General features: G+C 42.2%; 1 protein-coding gene across 5 annotated transcripts in view; it reads right to left on the bottom strand.

Annotated features, from left to right (window-relative positions):
* Nucleotides 1-1,258: 1,258 nt before the first annotated feature.
* slc12a1 (solute carrier family 12 member 1) overlaps nt 1,259-23,531 on the bottom strand; it is a 102,858-nt gene continuing 80,585 nt past the window's right edge. For all 5 annotated transcript variants that reach the window (XM_085972123.1, XM_085972121.1, XM_085972119.1 and 2 more), the window contains exons 21-26: nt 20,137-20,259; nt 19,158-19,269; nt 10,278-10,364; nt 2,864-2,999; nt 2,693-2,760; nt 1,259-2,325 (exon numbers count right to left, since the gene is read on the bottom strand). In XM_085972123.1, the coding sequence (XP_085828249.1) occupies nt 2,190-2,325; nt 2,693-2,760; nt 2,864-2,999; nt 10,278-10,364; nt 19,158-19,269; nt 20,137-20,259 (662 nt within the window). In that variant the 3' untranslated portion in view covers nt 1,259-2,189. The remainder of the gene's footprint in view (nt 2,326-2,692; nt 2,761-2,863; nt 3,000-10,277; nt 10,365-19,157; nt 19,270-20,136; nt 20,260-23,531) is intronic.

Here is a 23,531-nt window from a genome sequence, read left to right on the forward strand (position 1 = left end):
ATAAAATCATTCACTATCACTTTATACTTGGATTCAAATTATGATGAATAGTAGTTTCCAATACAGATTTTGTTTGTATTCGTGGGGAAAAAATTCTACCCGCTTGCTTTTGCTGTGATTCACGTGATATTTCAAGCTTTTAAAATGCTAACTTTTATTTATATTATCGTGTCTTTGTATGACAAATTATGATTGAATGTCAGATTATGTTGTCTTTCTCAGCCGTCGCAGGCACATACATGCCTTTATCATTTGGCATTTGCGCCATTTCTAGGGACCCAATAATCTAAGAAATTCAGGAACAAGGTAGTTGTGTTTCACTGATGCTTTCACAGCAAAATGGGTTTGTGCTTATTTCAGATTAGCAGCAGAACATAGATGAAATTCTCAGAATACCATACTCATTACCAGCAGAACATGAATTTTTTTTAAATTTTTTTTTTAAAAAACTGCCCAGACAACTGAAAACCAATGGTAAGAACTTGCATTTATAGAACACCTATCAAATCCTCAAGATGTCCCGAAGGGCTTCACAGCCCATGAATTATTTGACTGCTGTGTTGTAGAAAAGAATGGCAATTCGCACAGCAAGATCTCACAAACAGCAATGAGAAGAATGACCAATTAACCTTTTTTGGTGGTGTTGGCTGAACGAGGAATGTTGGCGAGCGCACTGGCTGAACTCTCAGCTCTTCTTCAAAGAAATGCCATGGGATCTTTCATATCCATCTGAACAGATAGCCCGAACCTCTGCTTAACGTTGCATCCAAAGGGCACCACTTCCAACAATGCAGCACTACCTCAGTACTGCACTGAAATGTCAGCCGAGATTGGTGTGTTCAAGCCTTGGAGTGGTGCTTGAACCCACAACCTTCTGACTCAGAGATAAGTAATATAATGGCAAACACAGATTACTGGGGTGTTGTAAAGGTTGCCAAATATTACATGGGAATAATTTGTACTCTTATGTCCCCCAAATTAATTTCACAGCTAATTTTCAACCCTGTCCAACTTAAAAAAATGAAACTGAAGTTTCAAAATATTCTATGAAAGCAAACATATACCACAAACCTAATTTTAGCATAATATTGGAGGCTAAAATTATAATATGATGTAATGTTTACATGACTCGGGAGCCAAAAACTAAATGTTATGAACAGAAACGGAAACATTTATACAATAGCACTTTGGTGAAAATGGTAGAGAACAACGTATTTTTAAAACTCCACTATTTGGAAGAAGGCAGAGGGTAATAAAGTTAAATTCCAGTGCAATTTATTTCAACAGTCATCAGACACAAGGGCACCATTAATGTTTTGCAGATTACATTGTTATTTATATTGAAGTCGCAGTCAAATACATTCTGAATGTCAGCAACATAAATATTTGTATCATATAGCAAGAAAACCCTCCAAAATATAACTGATTTCTCATGATAAAATTAGTGTCTTTCCTTTCTATGAAATTTCACACCATTCTCTTTTCCTTCTATTCTCCCATTTCTGCCCATCTTTCTTCCTTAGTTTCATTGTATTACAGTATGTTGTTCACAAGTCTGTGCATCGTGTCTGGTTTGGCACATTCTCCTTTCTTACTTTCAGTTCCGTTTTGATTCTGTGTTCCTGAATATGACCATGTCAGACAGCATCAGAAGACTTCTCACAACCTATGGTTCTTATGTGGACACTCGAAGTTGAAGAATACACTGTACATAATTAGAATTAAATCAACACGTCGAATAAAATCCTGATTTAAACGGAGTTAAAGGGGATATCCGGCTGTGACAATGGACTGGAAACCCCTTGAAGATCTTAAGGCTGAACAATTTTGGATCTACATAATGGCTATATGAGCAGCATATTATCTCTTTAGCATAATGGCTGCATAAGGGGTAACGTTATTCCATCTTTGTAAAATTAGAGTAATTGGAAATCACAGTGCTTTAAAATGCAGGGCACTATTAATCATGTTATTACATATCATGGTGACCAAACATGAAAATGTAATTTTAGAAGAGTAACTAGTGACATTATTTGTGAAATGTAGCAGGAAATCAGAAACTAGAATAAAGCTAGTTTGCTACTTAAATCAAGTGTTGCCCATTTTAAGCAACATTCAAATACACTGGATGATAAATAAGTGTTGCAATGAATGTGGCATTTGCTTCAGCCTCGACATGCAATTCTCGGCTAGGAGTAGAAGGTCAGCACATTCTTTTGATTTCCTCTAATCATTATGACAGGAGGTAGGTTTCTAGAAAGAATCTCCAACCAAGCCATATACAGGTAACTTGATACAGCTTCCTTCCTTGCGATTGGCAAACTCCTAGTTTGTGAAAGAAAATGAAATATTAATATCAAGTTTAAAAAATAGTTGGATAATATGAGCTACTGTATTGCTGGAGTGCAGGAGTAGGATTTACAACAATCACTTTCCCAATGTATGGACTTAACTGAAAACACTTTACAGATTCGGGACTTTATTTTCTTCCATTCACTACTTTAGCGAAAGAGTAGACTTGAGTATAAAGCAACGTTTACAATCATATCTACTTTCTCCACTAAAAATAGCAGAGGAAAATATAGTTTTGGATCTGTCATGTTACATTATCTAAAACACCACCGTACTACTTCCCGTCATATTCAGTGCCTAATTAGTTGATTTATGTGAAATATCCATAAGGTTTACGTACACGACAATGATATTGGCAGCTCGGGAGTTCTCCTGCAGAAGTTCATTGAGTCTGACTTGCCGGTAAGTCTTTAATTAAAAAAAAGTCACTGTAACGTGTACATTTATGTTGACCTTGTGAAAACAAAATAATTCAGACATAATTTACATTTTGAGTGTATTTTCTGCTCACCTTGTCTTTAAATCTCTCCAGCTCAGCATCAGTAATTTTCCATGGATACTCTTCCTGCAGTACCTCTGCAGTTGCAGTGTCCTTGGAACTCTCGTGCAGTTGGTATGGTTCAATCAATTCCTCAAATGTTTTCCAGCTGAAATTAGTTATTACAATTAGCAATCAAGGAAGGTGAAAAATTATTCCATAACTAATGATAGTCTTCCATGTTTGTTCAGTAAAATGTTGCACTTATGTAAAGAACAATTTGATCATATCCAATAGTCTTCCAATTGTCTAAGTGCTGTACTTTCAACTTTGAAGATATCTTAAACACTGGAGGGTACCTTCAAGACAATTTACATTTCACACTGTAGATACTAATCTTAGTAATAGAGTCAAATCTTTAGTCTTCTCAGCTATAGATGGTTCCCTCAAAATGCTTGTGTATGTACTTGAATAAGAGTTTAATCTTATTCTTAGCGGTACTTTCTCAGAACAGAATCCAAGTACTGTAATTTTTAAAAATTGTAAGATTCTGCAAGCTAGACATCAGAGTTTATAGTTTCCATTCTCCTCCCATCCTTCACACCTGTGCACTATTCCTGAAAGGGAGTGGGCGGGGGGTCAGGTATCCTCTTTCTAAGCCTCTGACATTACCATTCGAGGCAGCCATTTGGTACTGCTTCTCGATAGTTTGGTTGAGCTTGGGAATTGCTGCAAGTTAATACACAGGTGCAAATCCACACTCTACCATTCTGTACTTGCACAACCAGGCTGCAGAACATTTACTAAAAGCATTTATTTCACATTATGAACATGTTGAGCTGACCACAAAATCTGTTGCTGAGGTGGAGCTGTATTTAAGTTACCCTGTTCCTTTCAGGCCACAGTTTAATTGCTTAATTAAGCATAAGCCCAAGGTCAATTACAGTTTCATTACCAGTGATGAGGGAAGTTTACAGATTAAGTTCTTGTAATTTGTTTGGTTCCAGTTTGCAAGAACCTAGCATGCAATGACTGACTTTCTTCCTGTTTTGCATCTGCAACAAAATATGACATCTGGAGTGAGATGAATGTGCAGTGGACACAAGACATTACACTCAGCAATAATGGGAATGCCTTTTTTCCCTCAGACAACACTTTCCTTCTTCCCCAGCTTTGTTCTCCTTTTGTAGCATCAATCACCGCGAACAGAGCATAACCTATTCTAGATTCCACAAAGAACACTCTTGGAACACGCCACTAGTTGGCTGAGTTTAACAGTAACAACTTGTATTTATATAGCACCTTTAACGTAGTAAAACATCCCAAGGCGCTTCACAAGAGCAGTAAAGAAAATTTGACACCAAGCCACATAAGGAGATATTAGGGCAGATGACCAAAAGCTCAATCAGAGGTAGGTTTTAAGGAGCATCTTAAAAGGAGGAAAGAGAGTTGGAGAGGCGGAGGATTTAGGGAGGGAATTCCAGAGCTTAGGGCCTTGGCAGCTGAAGGCATAGCCACCAATAGTGGAGCGACTGAAGTCGGGATGCTCGAGGCATTAGAGGAGTGCAGATATTTTGGAATTACAGAGATAGGGAGAAGCAAGACCATGGAGGGATTTGAAAACATGGCTAAGAATTGTAAAATCGAGGCGTTGTTTAACCTGGATCCAATGTAGGTCAGTGAGCACAGGGGTGATAGATGAACAGGACTTGGTGCAAGTTAGCACACGGGCAGCAGAGTTTTGGATGACCTCAAGTTTACAGAGGTGATATCAGCAGTGGCAGTACTTAAAACAGCAGGAGATCAGGCAGCGCAGACCTAACTGGAGGTGGTATCAGCAGCAGCGGAACCTTCAACAGTTTCCAAAAAACAAGGAATGACATCACAGGACAGCAGGTAGGTGATTGATTGTTTGGTGAGTATTAAGCTTTTTTCCCCTCTCTTTTCTCTCTAACCTAGGACAGTGGTTTAAACTAGGTGCAGGAAACTACAAAGTACTGTACAGGCAGAACGTCCCGAATCCGGCAACCTCGGGACCGAGGCTGAGCCGGTTTTCTTCGGACTTCGGAACGTGTTTCTGTTGTCTGAAGTCCGGAAACGCCCGAGCCCAGGTTGCGATATTTCCGGACTTTGAACATCAGAAACACGTGCAGAGTCCAGAAATGCCTGGGCCCAGGTTCCGGTTTTTGGTAAGCCTCCCTCGGTGTCTGGATTCTGGAAAATTTTACGGATTCTGGGCCCCTGCCACCAATCGTCCCAGATTCCGGAACTCCGGATTTGGGACACTCAACCTGTATTAAATTTATAGCTTAACCAGTTAAACTAATTAATATAACTATAAATAATCATTGAATAAAGACTTTAAATAAATAAATAAAATAAGGCTAGACTAAGATATGGCAGGGCAGGTTAGGTTGTGTGTCTGGACTGCAGTGTGTGGGAGTTTGTGAACAGCGAGACTGTCCTGAGCGAACATGTCTGCAGGAGATGTTTCCATCTCAAATCTCTCTGGCTCAGAGTCATTGAGCTGGAGTGCGAGTTGGAGGCACTCCAACACATAAGGGAGGGGGGAGGAATTTCTGGATGGTTTTATCCAGAATGCAGTCACACCCCAGAGGAAAGCACAGGGTCAGGAAGGGGAAAGTGTGACTGTTAGGGAGCCGGGTAGCAGGGATTTAGGAGAGGTTGAGAAGGAGGTCCCGCAGACACTGTCCAACAGGTACAAAGTACTCAATATCTGTGAGGACAAGGAGAAAAGACTGCAGGGAGGACAGCCACATTGCAGACCAGGGCACCCTGGCTCAGAAGGCTGTCCTGGGGGTGAGAGGAGGCGAGGTGAGGGTGAGGGGAGAGCAGAATAGGAATGTGGTAGTGATAGGGGACTGTATAATTAGGGGGATAGATAGTGTCCTCTGCAGCCAAGAATGACAATCCCAAAAGGTGTGTTGCCAGGGTAAGGGATATCTCACGGCAGCTGGAGAGGAACTTGGAAAGGGAGGTGGTAAATCCAGTTGGCGTGGTCCATGTTGGAACAAATTACATAAGCAGGAACAGGGAGGAGGTCCTGCTGAAAGAGTATCAGGAGTTAGGCTCTAAATTAAAAAGCAGGAGCTCGAGGGTAATAATCTCTGGATTATTGCCCGAGCCACGTGCAAATCGGTATAAAAGCAGACAGATCAGGAGAATTAACACTTGGCTAAAGGGCTGGTGTGGGAAAGAGGGGTTCCTTTTCATGGGACACTGGCACCAGTTCTGGGACAGGAAGGAGCTGTACCGATGGGATGGGCTCCACTTGAACCGGGATGGGACCCGTACCCTAGCAGAAAGGGTAAACAGGGAGGTGGCAAAGGCTTTAAACTAGTAAGATTTGCAGGCGGGCGGGGGATCTACAAGAAACGTAACCAGCCTAAACAAAACGGGAAAAGAGAGCACAGGAAAGAATAAAGTAAGGGATGACATTGATGGCCAGGGAATAAAGAGTGTTATAGCACAGGAGTCTAAAAAGTTGGTTAAACATAAAGTGAGAGGAAATCCTATTAAAAATGAGTTAAACTGTCTGTACAGCAATGCACAATGTCCGTAATAAAACAGGGGAGCTGGAGGCAATCATGCGTTACAAGGAACCAAGACATAGTAGGGATTACTGAGACATGGCTACAGAAAAATCAGGACTGGTAATTAAACATTGCAGGGCATAACATATTTAGAAAAGATAGAGAGGGAAAAAGGGGAGGTGGAGTAGCTGTACTTATTAGGGATAACAATAGCAGTAGAAAAAAGTGACACAGCTACCAGCAAGACAGAAACAGAATCCATATGGATAGAGATAAAAGATAATAAAGGATCAATCACACCAATAGGTGTAGTCTACAGACCACCTAATAGTGGAAGGGAGGTGGAGGAAGAAATATGCAGACAAATTAGGGAAATGAGTAAAAAACAAATAATAATCATGGGGGATTTCAACTACCACGATATTAATTGGACAGAAGAGGTAGGTAAAAGGGATAACGGAATGGAGTTCCTACAATGTGTAGAGGACTCCTTTCTAATCAAATATGTAAAAATCCCAAGGGAGGATTCGCTATTGGATCTAGTAATGGGGAATGAACCAGAGCAGATGAGAAGTAAAAGTAGGGGACCATCTAGGCAATAGTGACCATAATATAATACGCTTTAAGATGATAATTGAGAAGGTTGTAAGTATGATGCAAACCAGGGTAATAGATTGGAGAAAAGCTGATTTTGAGGGGCTGAGAATAGAACTTAGGAAAATAAAATGAACAACAGTATTGGCAAACAACGATTTAGAGTGGTAATGGAAAACAATTAAAATGGTGTACAGCGTGCAGGAACAATATATTCTGCTAAAAGGAAAGAACTAAACACTAACGAGACTCCATGGATGAATAAAGCCATAAGGAAACAATTGAGCATAAGGAAGTACATAGACAGCAGGGCAGTGCATGATGAGGCAGAATTCGAAGAAATTAGGAGAGAAGTCAAAAAAAACAATTAGAAAGGCAAAGAACTATGAAATTAAATTATCATCAAGGAACATAAAAAATAGTAAAATATTTTACAGGCACATCAATAAAAAAGATTGGGATGGGAATAGGGCCATTAAGGGATAGATAATACCACAGGCAGTGATAGAGATGGCAGAAATATAAAATAATTATTTTGCTTCAGTATTTACCAGGGAGATAGAACAGGTGGACATGACACTGCCCACTCACTTAGCCTGTCTATAACCTGCAAAAGGACATAGACAGGCTAAGTGAGTGGGCAGAGATTTGGCAGATGCAATATAATGTTGGAAAGTGTGAGGTTATGCACTTTGGCAGAAAAAAAATCAAAGAGCAAGTTATTATCTAAAATGGAGAGAAACTGCAAAGTGCTACAGTACAAAGGGATCTGGGGGGTCCTGGTGCATGAAACACAAAGTTAGTATGCAGGTGATCAGGAAGGCCAATGGAATCTTGGCTTTTATTGCAAGGGGGATGGAGTATGAAAACAGGGAAGTCTTGCTGCAGTTATACAGGGTATTGGTGAGGCCACACCTGGAATACTGCGTGCAGTTTTGGTTTCCATATTTAAGAAAAGATATACTTGCTCTCGAGGCAGTTCAGAGAAGGTTCACTCGGTTGATTCCAGAGATGAGGGGGTTGACGTATGAGGAAAGGTTGAGTAGGTTGGGACTCTACTCATTGGAGTTCAGAAGAATGAGAGGCGATCTTATCGAAACATAAAAGATTGTGAGGGGGCTTGATCGGGTGGATGCGGTGAGGATGTTTCCACTGATGGGTGAGACTAGAACTAGGGGGCATAATCTTAGAATAACGGGCTGCCCTTTCAAAACTGAGATGAGGAGAAACTTCTTCACTCAGAGGGTAGTAAGTCTATGGAATTTGCTACCCCAGAGAGCTGTGGCAGCTGCAACATTAAATACATTTAAAATGGAGAGACATTTTCCTAGCAGATAAGGGAATTAGGGGTTACGGGGAGAGGGCAGGGAAGTGGACGTGAGTCTAGATTCAGATCAGCCATGATCCTATTGAATGGCGGAGCAGGCCCGAGGGGCCGTATGGCCTACTCCTGCTCCTATTTCTTATGTTCTTGTGATGAGATTAGTAATGGGATAAGTGCATTTAAAATAAAAAAGGGGATATATTAAATAAACTAATCAAACTCAGGATAAAACCCCTGGTCTGGATGGATTGCATCCACACATTTTAAAAGAATCTAGGGAAGAGATAGCAGAGGCATTGCTACACATATTTAATAATTAATTAGTTAGAAATAAGTGTAGTGCCAGAGGACCTGGCGGATAGCTAACGTAAAACCTATATTTAAGGAGGATAGAACATGTCCAGGGAATTATAGACTAGTCAGCTTAACATCGATGTTGGGAAAAATAATGGAATCCCTACTAAAGGAGAAAGTAGAAGAACATCTCGAAACCAAAAACATAGTAATGAATAGTCAGCATGGATTTCAAAAGGGAACGTCTTGCCTGATCAACCTCATTGAATTTTTGAAGAGGTAACAGAGAGAGTAGACAATGGTAATGCAGTAGATGTAATTTATCTAGATTTTCAAAAGGCCTTCAATAAGGTGCCCATAATACTGATGAACAAGGTCAGAGAATGCGGAGTCAGGGGACAAGTAGCAGAATGGATTGCTGGCTGGCTTCAAGACAGAAAGCAGAGAGTAGGGTAAAAGGTAGCTATTCACAGTGGCAGGTGGTGGGTAGTGGTGTTCTACAAGGATCAGTGCTGGGACCCCTGTTGTTCACAATATATATTAACAATTTAGACTTTGGGATCACAAACAATTTCTAAATTTTCAGATGACACCAAATTGTGTGTGTGTGGGGGGGGGGGGGGGTAGTCAATACTGAGGAGGACTGCAACAAATTACAGGAGGACATTAATAAACTTGCATAATGGGCATATAATTAGCAAATGAAGTTCAGAGATAAATGTGAGGTATTACATTTTGGTAGGAAGAATAGGGAGGTCACTTATTACTTGGAGGGTGCGAGTCTGGGTGGGGTAGAGGAACAAAGGGATCTCGGAGTACAAATACACAAATCACTAAAAGTTGCGACACAAGTTGGCAAGGCCATTAAAAAAAAGCAAACCAAGCACTAGGGTTTATTTCTAGAGGTATAGAATTGAAAAGTAGGGAAGTTATGCTAAACCTGTATCGAACCTTGGTTAGACCACACTTAGGGAGTACTGCGTACAATTCTGTTTGCCATTTTATAAAAAGGATATAGAAGCACTGGAGAGTGTACAGAGAAGATTTACAAGGATGATATCAGAAATGCGAGGATATGCATATCTGGAAAGGATGAACAGTCTGGGTCTCTTCTCTCTTGAAAAAAGGCTGAGGGGTGACCTACTAGAGGCCTTTAAAATTATGAAAGGTTTTGATAGAGTGGATACAAACAGAATGTTTCTATTTGTGGGAAGAGCATAACTAGAGGCCATCAACATAAGATAGTCACCAAGAAATCCCATAGGGAATTCAGAAGAAACTTCTTTACCCAAAAAGTGGTAAGAATGTGGAACTCGCTACCACAGGGAGTGGTTGAAGCGAAAAGTATTGATGCATTTAAGTGTAGGCTAGACAAGCATATGAGGGAGGAGGGAGTAGAGGGTTATGCTGATCAGAGTTAAATGAGGAAAGACGGGAGGAGGCTTGAATGGAGCATAAATGCCGACATGGGCTGTTTGGGCCGAATGGCCTGTTTTTGTGCCGTATATCCTATGTACGGAGTCGGTGTCTGGGGGATTTCTGACAAGAAACCACATACCACCCATCCATGATTTGCATACATCGACACTCGAATATGCTGTGCTGCTGCAGGCTGTCTGCAACACAGAAATATCCATTTTATAGTTACAGGTTATTAAGAAACCACTCAGACTCTGTATACCTCTCTTTGCTTGGTTTCATGTTAATGTCTCCGATGACCTTGATATCAGCGCACTGAATCCTGAATTTACCTAGAAGTGCAGCCATTCTGTACAGAAGTAAGAGGAATGAAACATGATTAAATGGTTACTGCTTTTAAACATCGCCACATTTATCTTACATAGAAATTACAACAGAGACTGTCCAACCCAACCACTCAATTTTGGTGTTTATCCTCCACATGAGCAGTAATCCTAATCCCATGTACCCACTAGTGAATCTGTGCTATACGTTCGCTATTGGCTCAACAATTTCCTAGTGTGGGGCTCAAAATTGCATTGTACCCCAACTGTGGTCTTATTATGGGTTTACATAGATTTGCCATTTTATCTCTGTGGTAAACCACTGTTTGTATTCCTGTTTGTATTCCACTGTGTACATGCCTGGACATGCCTCGGCTGACTCCTCCCACAGGTCCTAGTATAAAGGTGACTGCTCCCCAGCCCTTGTATCCTGGACCGGTCGACCACTCGAGGCAGACCTCCATTCTGTTGTTAATAAAAGCCTTTAGTTACTCTTCTAACTCTCAGTCTTTTATGAGTAATTGATAGCGCATCAATCTCCACTTTTATGTTCTATATCCATAAAAGGAAGTATTCCATTAACTTTTCTTATGGCGCTGTTTTTAATATCTTGTGAACCTGAACCCCCAAATCCCTTTGCACTTCCACATCACCCAAAGTATAATTACTGTATTACTTTTTTTTAAAAAACAAAATGTGCCACCTCAAATTTACTAACATTGAATTCCATCTCTGACTTTGTAGCCAATTCCACCATCTTACCAATCTCCCTTTGGTCCTCAGAATTATTTACTATGTCTGCTGTTTTAGTATCATATGCAAAAGTTGACATCACCCCCTCCGGCCCTATATCCAAATCATTGACGTACACAGTGAACAGAAGAGGCCCCCGAACTGAAGCCTGTGGGACACTGCTACCCACTTCCAACTACACTTGAGAAACTTTCCTTGACCAACTACACAAAAAACTTTTCTTGACTTCTACTCTATTTCCTCCCTTCGACCCAGTTTTTAAACCAGATTTGCTACCTTCTCCCTAATTTCATACCCCTCCACTCTCAATACAACCCTGAAATATCATTTCTAGGGCCTCTTGATATCTCTTCCCTCATTTCCGTCAGAATCCTTAGACCTATCCCATCAGGTGCCTCCTGTGAAAATTCCCCACAACCCCACTGCCAATCCCTCATTTATCTGACGATATGAATTGACTGTAAACTTTAATGCAAAGAAGATTAAAAAGAACCAGTGAGTAAAGACAAGCATGTGGGAGTTGCTGGCAAAGTGACAGGAAACCTTGTATACATTATAGTATCTGGTAAAGAGGGCAACAGTCAAACAATTTACTAAAATTTTGCTGATCCATAAAATGTTGTTTACAACAGATCACTGCACATTTTTAATCAAAACATCTGGAGATTTCCCTGAGGTAGCTTATTTTGTGAACTGAGGAATTATGGAAATGGGATCAACGTGCACAGATAAGAAAGATACCATCAATGAGCATTAACACGAAAGTTCGGATTTGTAAATTAGCACAGGAGTGCTCATTTATAGAAGATTAAACCACATGAATTTTGTTGTACTTACAAGTGGTGAAAATAAAGCCGTTTTCTCACTTTGTTGATGTAAAGATTATTTACTGATTACCAACCCTGTAAACTGGCAAATACACGAGAGCATGCATCACCAGAGTTCCCGGATTACACATCTAGGTCCCAAGCTGATATTGGTCAATCTGCCAAGAATCCCTCATCCACTAAGGAACTGATGGATGAAAAGCAATATCCACATATATATGCCTAACCTAGTGCTCCGTTTCATAAGGCACATATTTTAAGGAGTGGTCAAGCATGTGTTGTTTGGCAGCACAATTATCCATCTTTGAACAGTAACAAATTGACTCTTCCAAGTCCCATTCCCTCACTTATTCCACCCTCACCGCCAAAACGTAAGAGTTCATAAAGATTGACATCATCCACACAGCTGCCTCCAGTGCTTCTATCCAAGCACTATCTCTCAGCGTTTCAAAACCACAATCAAAAAGCTCATCTTTAACCTATCCATCGCCTCTACTGCTGCCCAATGTCTAAACTCCTCTTGCCTGTCTTGCAGGTCATTGCCTCCTAGATGCGTGCTCACCTATTGACACCCTGTTTGAATCCCTTGGCTGCGATTTTATGCTTTGAGGCGGTTTGGGAGTGGGTCAGCTGCCTTCCGAGTTCCAGTCCCGCCCCTAACTACATCCGGCCCACAGACGCAATTTTACGTCAATTGGCCTCGTTAAGCCCGCCCTGCCGACCAGTTAAGAGGAAGCTGGTATCAGATGATGTCATTTGATGACGCGTCATCTGCCGGTTTTCTTTATATAAAAAAAAAATTGTGCTTGGTCCCTTTTGTGGTAAGCCACTGTTGTTAGTATTGTTGTTCACCACTGTTGTTAGTACTGTTGTTCACTGTTAGTACTGTTGTTCACTCTTGCATATTGTTGTACTTGTCTGTGCATGCCTCAACTGACTCCGCCCCTGGCTCCACCCTCATGGCTGGGTATAAAGGTCGCTGCTCGGCAGCCCCCGGCCCTTTTGGATACCAGGCAACCACAAGAGGCATGCTCTGTTCTTTGGTAATAAAAGCCTGTTTATTACTTTCTTAACTTCCAGTCTTTTGTAGCAATTGATAGTGCATCACCTTTAACAGTTGATTTTTCTGTGTTTGACAGCATGGAGGTGCTGCAAACACAATCACTTCACAGGTGAGCTCTTGCACCCAGGCTCTCCAGTGACTCCCTCCTTAGGCTAGAACAGATGGCAGCTGAGGTTACAGAAGTGTTCTGTCACTGGTGAGAGAGGTTCTCCCAATGAGGTGGGACGACACATACAATTCAAAACTTGTTAAAAGTCTAAATGCATTAAAAATGAATTTCCCAACATTTTCTTACCTCTGAAACTCACCAGTGCACCACTGGATCCTTCACACCACTTCTGCAGCTGTCATCAATGCAGAAACATTACAGCAGACTCACAACATGCCACACTTACCCTGGCGGGGTGTCTGGACGTCAGGAAGCCCGCAGGAGAAGTGTCAAAATTGGTAAAAGCCTGTTAACAAGCAGTTAAGTGGCTATAATCCTCTTCCCGCCGCTATGCGTCGGATCCATGCGCAGATCAGGGACTCGACACTTGGGAAGATTGATTTGAGGCGGGTTGACAGCGGGTTTCCGACCTGCCGTCAATCTCTGCGATTGTGCTGGGTGTCCCGCCTCCAAACCCACCCCGAGCACCAGCCAAATTCCAGCCCTTCTGTCTGCCCAGAGTACTGAAACCACATTGTTTTAAGTCACTAATGATATCTGCAGTCACTGCAACCCTGATACTTCATCCCTCCTTGACCTCTCTGCAGAGCCCGACATGGTCAATCAGAGCCATCCTTCCCAATGATCCATCTCAGTGGGACTGCCCTTACATGGGTCCACTCCTACAATGCAGTAAGCACATTTCCAGCAATGGCTTCTCTTCCAGCTCTTACCGCTGCAGTTCCCAGGGACCCATTCTTGGCTCCCTTCAATTCATTTTTAAACACGTTAACTTCCATATGGTTTCTCTACTTTTCCACCGCACTTCCCTTGACCTCAGAACTATCTCCATGCAACCAGACTGCCTGATATTAAGTTATGGATAAGCCAGAATTTTCTACAACTGAACATCAGGAAGACCAAAGCCATTGTTTTTGATTCCTGCTAAAAATTCTATCCTTGCTTTCTACTGCACCCACCCTTTAGCCGCTTACTCAGGATGAACAAGACTGCATGTAACCTCAGCTTTCTGCTTAACCCAGAGTGGAGCTTCAAACCCCATATTCTATCTACTATCTGGAATACTTACTTCAAACTGTGCAATGTTGCACACTTCGGTCCCTACCTTAACCCCACCACCGTCGGACCCCATTATCCATACTTTCGTCACTTCCAGACTTGAATTCTCCGATAGTGCTCTTGTTGCCTCCAATCTCCTAACTTTACCTCAGACAAAACTATTGTCACCTGCATCCTATCCTACACTGAGCCCCACTTGCCCATTCAGCCCAATCATCATTGACCTACAGTGGATCAAATTTAAAATCCTTCAGGGCATTGCCCCCTCTTTCATCTACAACCTTCTCCAGCCTGAAGTCCCCTCATGTCCTCGGACTCTAGCCTCCCATGCATTTTCCCCTCGCTCTGCTCCACCTTTGCTGGTAGAGCCTTTGATGCCTCAGCCCTACTCTTTGGAGCTCCTTCCTGAAACCTTTCCATCTCTCTAACTTGCTCCCCTCCTTTAAACAAGCTTTCTCAAGCTACATCTCTGATCAAGCATTTGTTCACCTAGAGTAACCCTCCCATAAAGGTTCCTTTTCTCCTATGTAAAGTGCTTTGAAGCAGTCTTCCAAATTGAAGGTGCTATGAGTACTAGTTGTTAAAGTTTCATGTGTTTGACCATAGGTTTTCAAACTAGGATCTGCAAGGAGATCCCAGTGGTCAGATTTCTGTATATCTCAGCTTAGGGCTACCTTATGTCGCAAGAATCCTGTATTCTATATTTTTGTGATTTTTCTGCATTTGTTGATTTACCAATATACTACTTCCATTCTGTACTTTTAGCAACAAAGACATTCTCTGCCTTGACAGTAGTAGTTTCCTTCAGGCAACTGAAATTTGTCTTTCAGAAGTTAGGATAGGGGTTCTCAATCGTGTCTCATTTGTTTGCAGGTTGGTCCTTAAGAGTGTAAGCAATGCGTTCTCTATGCTGAAAAGCTTGAAAACCAACGGGTTAAGCAAAACACACTAACAAATAATGCCAGAGTGATAAAACAATTGAAATGTTGATTATTCTGTGGACATCATACTTTAACACAGCAGAGTTTGTTGGTAAATGCCACATGCCTTGACAAGCTAGCCTTAGAGACATTATTAGTATCTAAGGTCAGCTACATCTAGGCCTAACCTATTCAAGAAAGTTGTAGCTAATTTGAAGCTTGACCTTCAAATCTCTATTTTACAGTTGAAACAAAAGTAACATGGCTCTCTTTCTCCTAAAACATTGTTTTGAAGATCTATGCATCATCCAAACAAAACAAAGTCAAATTGCAAAGTCTCAAATAACACCTGATGCTGCCTTGCTGGCATTCTGCAGCTCACCTGTGTTAAGCAAAATGCCCAAGGGAATGCCACATCATAAGGGTAATTATCATTTGCCTATGTGAATGGATAAATACTGGTGTATGTGTAGACATCATACACCAGTAGTTTTTTTCTCATTAACTTTCTTCTCTCCTCAGAGCTTTGACTTCATGCTGGGCGCCCTCCAGTACCACACTCATGCTTATTATTCACATGTGACCCTTGACAGTGAGTATTAATTAGGAGGCTTATTGATTCTGGCACATATCACAACCAAGTTGGTTCCCATCCTTAACTAATATCTGCACTTCCAACAGGTGTAACTGGAGACTGGAGGCAGAAACCCTGGCAGATTTTCTCCTCGATAACCCAAGGCTAATTATATTAGTCTTACTGCTGAGATCAGCTAACATGGGACAGATCAGGGATCATTCATGGAACCGTCCCGATTTCTTAGTTAAGTTACCAACTCGCTGAGTCACTAGGGCACTCATTCTCGAACGGAGTTTCTTGAAATTCCATAGAAAGTTGGCCAAAAAAGTGCGACAAGTATGCTAAATCTCTTGTAACCAGGCACTTCTCTCTTAGCCAATGCCTTTGTAAGTGCGTCAGATATGCTGGATTATATCCCTGGCAACAAGAAGCCGGAGAGGGGTGGAGGCCAGTGACAGGGTCGCAAAGAAAAATGCCATGTGGAGGCTTACTGCAGGCATAGAGGTGGAGCAGCAAAACCACTCATCGGGGTTTGTTTGGGCTGCAGGCAATAAAGAGGGGAGAGGCCGAGACATAGGGGCCTAGAAATTGCTTTTTTGCAAGATGGCGCAAACTAGGCGCAAAGATTGATCCCTGCGCCGAATGGGTAGGCCTGAGGCCCACCTAATATTGGGCCTCATTTACATCAAACTGGAACTGTGGACACCGGCTGGACGTCCGTCCCTAGGCAGCTCACTGGCGAATAACATTTAAATTTGGGGCCGCGAGGTACTTCTGCACCTTCTGGCTCCACTTTCAGGTGAGCATTAAAAAAAAAATGCACTTTTCTGCTGGCGGCATCCAGCGGTCCCTTAAGGATGGCTGGTTAGGCTGCATGTAGGCCTGGTTTTTCTGAACATCAGCTGCATTCAGAGAAAACCAGTTTGGTTTGGCCTAATGCCCGTTTCAGGCATGGGCCCTGGACGCCTCAATACCTATACCAAAATGGAGGAAGGTGTACTTCCGGCTCAGAATGCCACCTGCCATATTGGACACTTTGGCACCCGTTTTATGCCTGTAAAATGGGCAGTGTCATCAAATTTCTAGGCTGGGAAATTTCAGTACTCCACAAGGTGGACCTCTGGGAGCAGTGGGTTGTGCGGAGGTCGAAGAGTATTCAGGGGCATTACCCAGGGAGATGTGGGAACACTAAAGGAGGCACAATATGGGGTTTGGGTGCACTGGTGGGGTCTAGCAGAATCGGAACATGTGGCATCGGTAGTACTTGGTGGGGGACGGGATATGAGGTTGGAAATGATGGAGCTGGGGTAGGTCTGGTCAGAATGTCACAGGGGAGAAAGTTGCTGCAGTTTTGCTGCAAATTCAGTAGAGCTGCATTACAAAACACTATAAATTTCACCAGCACTGAAAGCTGATTTACTATTTCACTGATCAAAATCCCATAATTGCATGCAAGTTACAAGAAGCAATTCTGGACAACTATTTCAAAAGCAACCAACTAAAACAATGGGGGTAATTTGAACCTAATCTACCCAGCGAGTAACCCACAGGATCAGATCTTCCACCTGTTTTACACCCCGCCCGATTTTACTTTGCATTGAAGTCTATCGGGCTGATCTGATCCCGTCAGTTTCCTGCTGGGTTAAAATGACCCCTAATGCAAGGCAGAGAGTACAAAAGAAAGGAAGTTATGTTAAATCTTTATAAATCACTGGTTAGGCCTCAGCTGGAGTAGTGTGTCCAATTCTGGGCACCACACTTTAGGAACAATGTCAAAATCTTGGAGGGTGTAGAGCAGATTTACTAGAATGGTACCACGAATGAGCGACTTAACAACAACTTGCATTTATATAGTGCCTTTAACGTAGTAAAACATCCCAAGGTGCTTCGCAGAAGCGTTAACAGAATTTGAATACAAGCCACATAAGGAGATTTTACTAAAAGCTTGGTCAAAGAGGTAGGTTTTAAAGAGCATCTTAAAGGAGGAGATAGAGGTGGAGGTAGAGGTGTTTAGGGAGGGAATTCCAGGGCTTGGGGCCTAGGCAACTGAAGGCACAGCCACCAATGGTGGAGCGATTAAAATTGGGGATGCGCAAGAGGCCAGAATTGGAGGAGCACAGATATCTTGGAGGAGGTTAGAGATTGAGGCGTTGCCAGACTGGGGGCCAATGTATGTCAGCGAGCACAGGGGTGATGAATGAACGGGACTTACTGAGAGTTAAGATACGGCCAGCAGAGTTTTGGACAAGCTCAAATTTATGTATGGTGGAAGATAGGTGGTCGGCCAGGAAAGCATTGGAAATATGGTCAAGTCTAGAGTGAACAAAGGCATGGATGAGGGTTTCAGCAGCAGCTAAGCGGAGGCTCATCTTGATGGAGCAGATATGTGGTCGGCAGCTCATCTCGGGGTTGTAAACGGTCTGGTTCAGCCTCAGACAGTTGCAGTCGGTCGCTAGGAAACAGAGTATGTCGGGGGGATCGAAGACCACTGCTTCGATCTTCCCAATATTTAGTTGGAGGAAATTTCTGCTCATCCAGTGCTGCAAGTCAGACAAGCAGTGTGACAAATCAGAGACAGTGGAGGGTCAAGAGAGGTGGTGTTTAGTTATGTGGAGAGACTAGAGAAGCTGGGATTGTTCTCCTTAGAGCAGAGAAGGTTAAGGGGAGATTTAATAGAAGTGTTCCAAATTATGAAGGGTTTTGATAGAGTAAATAAAGATAAATTGTTTCCACTGGCAGGAGGGTCAGTAACCAGAGGACACAGATTTAAGGTAAAAGAACCAGAGAGATGAGATGAGAATTTTTTTATATATATATATATATATATATATATATATATATATATATATATATTTTTTTTTTTTTTTTTTTTAAAACGCAGCGAATTATGGTGATCTGGAACACACTGCCTGAAAGGGTGGAAGCAGATTCAATAGTAACTTTCAAAAAGGAATTGGATACATACTTGAAAAGGAAAAGAATGTCCAGGGCTATGGGGATAAGAGCAGAGTGGGACTAACTGGATAGCTCGTTCAAAAGGCCGAAAGGCTTTCTTCTGTGTTACTTCAAATTTGATACGACAGAGAGAAACTCTAAAAGCGTCCCTTTAGTGCCAATGTGCGCACCCAAATGCATCTATGCAAATATACACATACGTACGTATACAAGATGTACACTACCATAAAGGACTCTGGTGCACTTGTTGCTGGGGAGTTCAGTGGTTTTAGTGATGAATCTCTGCCTCATCCTTTCCAGTTCCAAAAACAACTTTCAAACAGTTCCGATAAAGTTTTGTGATTAGCACTTTACCAGTATTCATGAACATTCACCACAAGAATTTAGTTTGCAAGTTTGCTGAAAAGGAGTGAAAGTGCAAATGTCCCATCATTGACAGTGTTAATATCCAAAGGATTTAAATGTGCAAAAGATCATCGTTTTAAACAAAACTTACGCTCGTTTCTCCTCATCAATACTGTCCAACTTCCCTCCAATAAAGATCCGCAATTTACAGCCACACCATTTTTTTCGTGTAGTTAACAGATAGGGAATGAGAATAGTCAAACCTATTAAAAAATATGATATTGGGATTAATACCTATTAAAAGTGATAATAAATTGAGATTATTTACATCACTATTCACTTAACACTACAAGTTTTCTTTTTGTAAATGGAGATTGAAATTGTTTTAGATTTCTATAGGTAATATTAAAATTACACGTGGGACCCAACAGCCACTGCTGATACCCAAAAGGCTATCAGGATTTCTTTCAACCTTTATATACCCAAATATCCCTGACTATTTATGATCTTCTTCAAACTTCTAGAAATCGCAACTTGGAAATATTTAGATACTGAACATGATTCACAAAATAAGTACTTTTTGAGCTTTGGTTCAGAGTAAGCATTCTCGCCTCAGTCAGAAGGTCATGGGTTTAAGCCCCACTCCAGAGGCCCGAGCACATGAACTAGGTTAGTACTCGGAGTGTTGCACTGTCAAAGTTGCCGTCTTTCAGATGAGACATTAAAATCGAGGTCCCGTCTGCCCTCTCGGGCGAACATAAAAGATCCCGTGGCACTATTCAAAGAAAAGCAGGGGAATTCAGTGTATCCTGGTCAATATTTCTCCCCTAACCAACATCTAAAACAAATGATATGGTCATTTATTTCATTCCTGTATGTGGGAGCTTGCCGTGTGTAAATTGGCTGCCGCGTTTCCTACATTACAACAGTGACTATAACCAATAAAATAGTTTAAGTGTAAAGTGCTTTGGGACATCCTGAGGCCATGAAAGGTGCTATATTAATGCAAGTTTTTATTTTACAATCAATATACAATATCAATTTTTCAAACAATGAATACCTTATAAAATGTTACAAATTAGATTCACATGTATTAAAATTACTTTTTTGGAAAATAATATGCTTCATACCTCCATCATCAAACAGCCACCACACATCTATTGTGCCTTTCCCCTGGCTCTTTTGGAACTGAGTACTAGCATCCAGTAGGCGTTGATTGAAATCTGCAGCATAACCAGTACTGATTTTATAGCCTGAATATTAAAAAAAGTTGTTATTGTATTTGTGCAGCCAAAATAATTAGTTCCCAAGGAACAGTGTAAAAATTCAATGACCTAAACTACTGACAACTGCAACAAAGTCTGTATGATGCTTCTCGAGCATGAAGTGCCACCAGAAATATACTAGGGCAGAACTTCCGTCCACCCATTAGTTCTCACCATAACACTGTCTGAAATCTCAAGACACGGGGTCATTTAAATATTAGGGCTGTCATTGTATCAAAGCTTGTGGTGCTTGTACATGTCCTACTTGTTTAACTTCAGTAAATAAATCTAATGAGTTCATTCAGGACTTGAGTCCATCTCAAACATGCTCTGTTGATAACATTGCTGCCAAAGTGATTTGGAGAGAAATAAAGTGCAATTGCACACTGATGACCTAGGATTATACGAGTCCTACAGGCTACAGTGTCTCTGCAGGGGCAGAAAAATGCTGGGCTACAGATTCTGGCTTATAGGAGACGTCCACTTATGGGAAATGTGACAAGACGGTTGCATGAGGGAAACTGTTCACTAAAATAAAAAAATTACATCACATTAGTGGCAGAAAGCTAAAAGATACCTATACCATCACAAGCCTAAAAAAGGACAAGGGGGACTTAGTGGTGAACAAGACTCCAACTAGCAGGATGGATGTGCAGACTTGCACAGCGTTCACTCTCCCAACCCAAGACAATAGTGTTAAATGATGGACAGCCAAGAAGTAGTCATAAAATGAATCAAACGACACCACCCCCCCATGTTGGAAATGCTGGCTTTTCTCTAGAGATTTTTGGAGTCCTTTTCACAGGATCAAATGCCACTTGATCTCATCCTGAATGAATGCCTGTAGTCAAGATAAATACAGAAGAGAAAGGCCACTTGGCCAATCGCGGCTCATCTGTCCTGAAAGAAAAACCTACCATTCTCCTCAGCATCTGACCAGCTCGCTTACTATTCCCAGACGTATATTCCAAGTGTTGATTACTCTGTGAAGACATTCTTCCCAACATCAAATTTGCACTTTTGGGGGGGAAAAATTTGGTTGGTTAGCGCCTCCGGGGGACACTAGGAACTTAGCGCCCGAGCGCGGTGATTTTAGCGCCGCTCACGAAATTGACCAGTCATTTTGCGGCGGCGCTAAACACTACCGCCACGATCTCCTGCGCCCGCAGATCGTGACGTCAGTTAAGCGTACAATGCCCTGGACCGGATACGGAGTCGCGCCCCCTGCCTTAGCACCTGCTGCTAGGAACGACAGGTAGAGGGGGAACGTTTTCAAGTCAGGAAGAGGCAGGGGGAGCGCTATTTTAAAAGGCGGGCGCTTCCTGCCTTTTCTTGTCGGCAAAATTTTTGGTTTTAATGCTGTCCTAAGGAGTTTTGGCCCTCAGCACTACTTTTGTGGTTCCCAAGCGCCGAGCTCTTTCCCTGGGCCTATCCATTAGTACTTTCAACACAATTGCTTTTGAGGTCTCTCCAGGCCGAGATTCAAGGCTGCAATGAGCAGGGTGTGGCTGGTCAGCAAGATGGCCCCTCCCCTTTAAGAACTGGACAGCACCAGTCTGTCTGGCTTCCATGGGCAACGGACATCGCCCGAGCTTCGGTAGCGTTCTGAGGTAGCGCCTCGCTCCCTGACGTTTGCGCCTTGAGATGTGTAGCGACTGATTTAGCGTTCAAATCACTTCCAGGGGCAATACAGGTGAATGTTGCAGTCGGAGGTGTAATTAGTGCCGGGTGCTAAACTTTGCGCCTGGCTGATATTAGCACCCCAAAATGGGCGATACCCAATTTTTCCCCCTCAATCTCTTGTACTACTGTCACTGTTTACCTTGTACCGATACCCATTTAAGTTTCCTATATCATGTTATTTTATATATTTTTTACAAGATCCTCTACATTCACCTTCCTTCAGGCTAAATATTTCTAGCTTCCCTAGTTGTGATGCTGGGGATCTTTCTGGGTCCAAGCCAAAAAGCTGAAACAGAGCTGACATACACTGGTGTCATGCTTCAACAGAACACATCGCATACATCAATTGTTTGCACTCAAAATCACAGTCACACTTCAGGCACTGCCTGAATCCTGATTTTGAAGGCAACCTCGGTAGATTTATAATAAAATCAAAATAGGAAACCAAATAAGCACTACTAAAAAAAAAACAAGTACTGTATGTTGATTTTAAGTTTTGGTCTGTTGCCACCTGGCCACAAAGAGGCCGCCACGATTTTGAAACCCCGACTTCTTTGAATTTCATAGAATCATAGAAAGTTACAGCACGGAAGGAGGCCATTTCTGCCCATCGTGTCCGCGCCGGCCAACAAAGAGCTCTCCAGCCTAATCCCACTTCCCAGTTCTTGGTCCGTAGCCCTGCAGGTTTCAGCATCCCAAGTGCACATCCAAGTACTTTTTAAAATGAGGTTAGAGTTTCTGCCTCTACCACCCTTTCAAGCAGTGAGTTCCAGACCCCCCCCCCCCCCCACACAACCCTCTGGGTGAAGACATTTCCCCTCAAATCCTCCCACCAATTACTTTAAATCTGTGCCCCCTGGTTTTTGACCCCTCTGCTAAGGGAGATAGGTCCTTTCTATCCACTTTATCTATGCCCCTCAATTATATACACCTCAATACGGTCTCCCCTCAGCCGCCTCTATTCCAAGGAAAACAGACACAGCCTATCCAGTCTTTCCTCATAGCTAAGCTTCTCTACTTCTGGCAACCTCCCTGTAAATCTCCTCTGTACCCTCTCTAGTGCAAGCACATCTTTCCTGTAATGTGGTGACCAGAACTGCACGCAGCACTCTAGCTGAGGCTTAACTAGTGTTTTATACAGTTGAAGCATAACACCCCCCCACCCCTGTATTATGCGCCACGGCTAATAAAGGCAAGCATTCCGTATGCCTTCTTAACCACCTTATCTACTTGGCCTGCTACCTTCAGGGATCTGTGGACATGCACTCCAAGGTCCCTTTGTTTCTCTACACTACTCAGTGTCCTACCATTTAATGTGTATTCCCTTTCCTTGTTAGCCCTCTCCAAATGCATTACCTCACACTTCTCCGGATTGAATTCCATTTGCCACTGTTCTACCCACTTGACCAATTTATTGATATCTTCCTGCAGTCTACAGCTTCCTTCTTCAGCATCAACCACACAGTCGATTTTAGTATCATCTGCGAACTTCTTAATCATAGCCCCTATATTCAAGTTGATAATATACCACAAAAAGTAAGGAACCTAGTAATGAGCCCTGAGGAACCCCACTGGAA

This window comes from Somniosus microcephalus, chromosome 32, assembly GCF_052327205.1.
Source record: "Somniosus microcephalus isolate GS21.2 chromosome 32, FLI_Smic_1.0, whole genome shotgun sequence".
Lineage (NCBI taxonomy): Eukaryota > Metazoa > Chordata > Chondrichthyes > Squaliformes > Somniosidae > Somniosus > Somniosus microcephalus.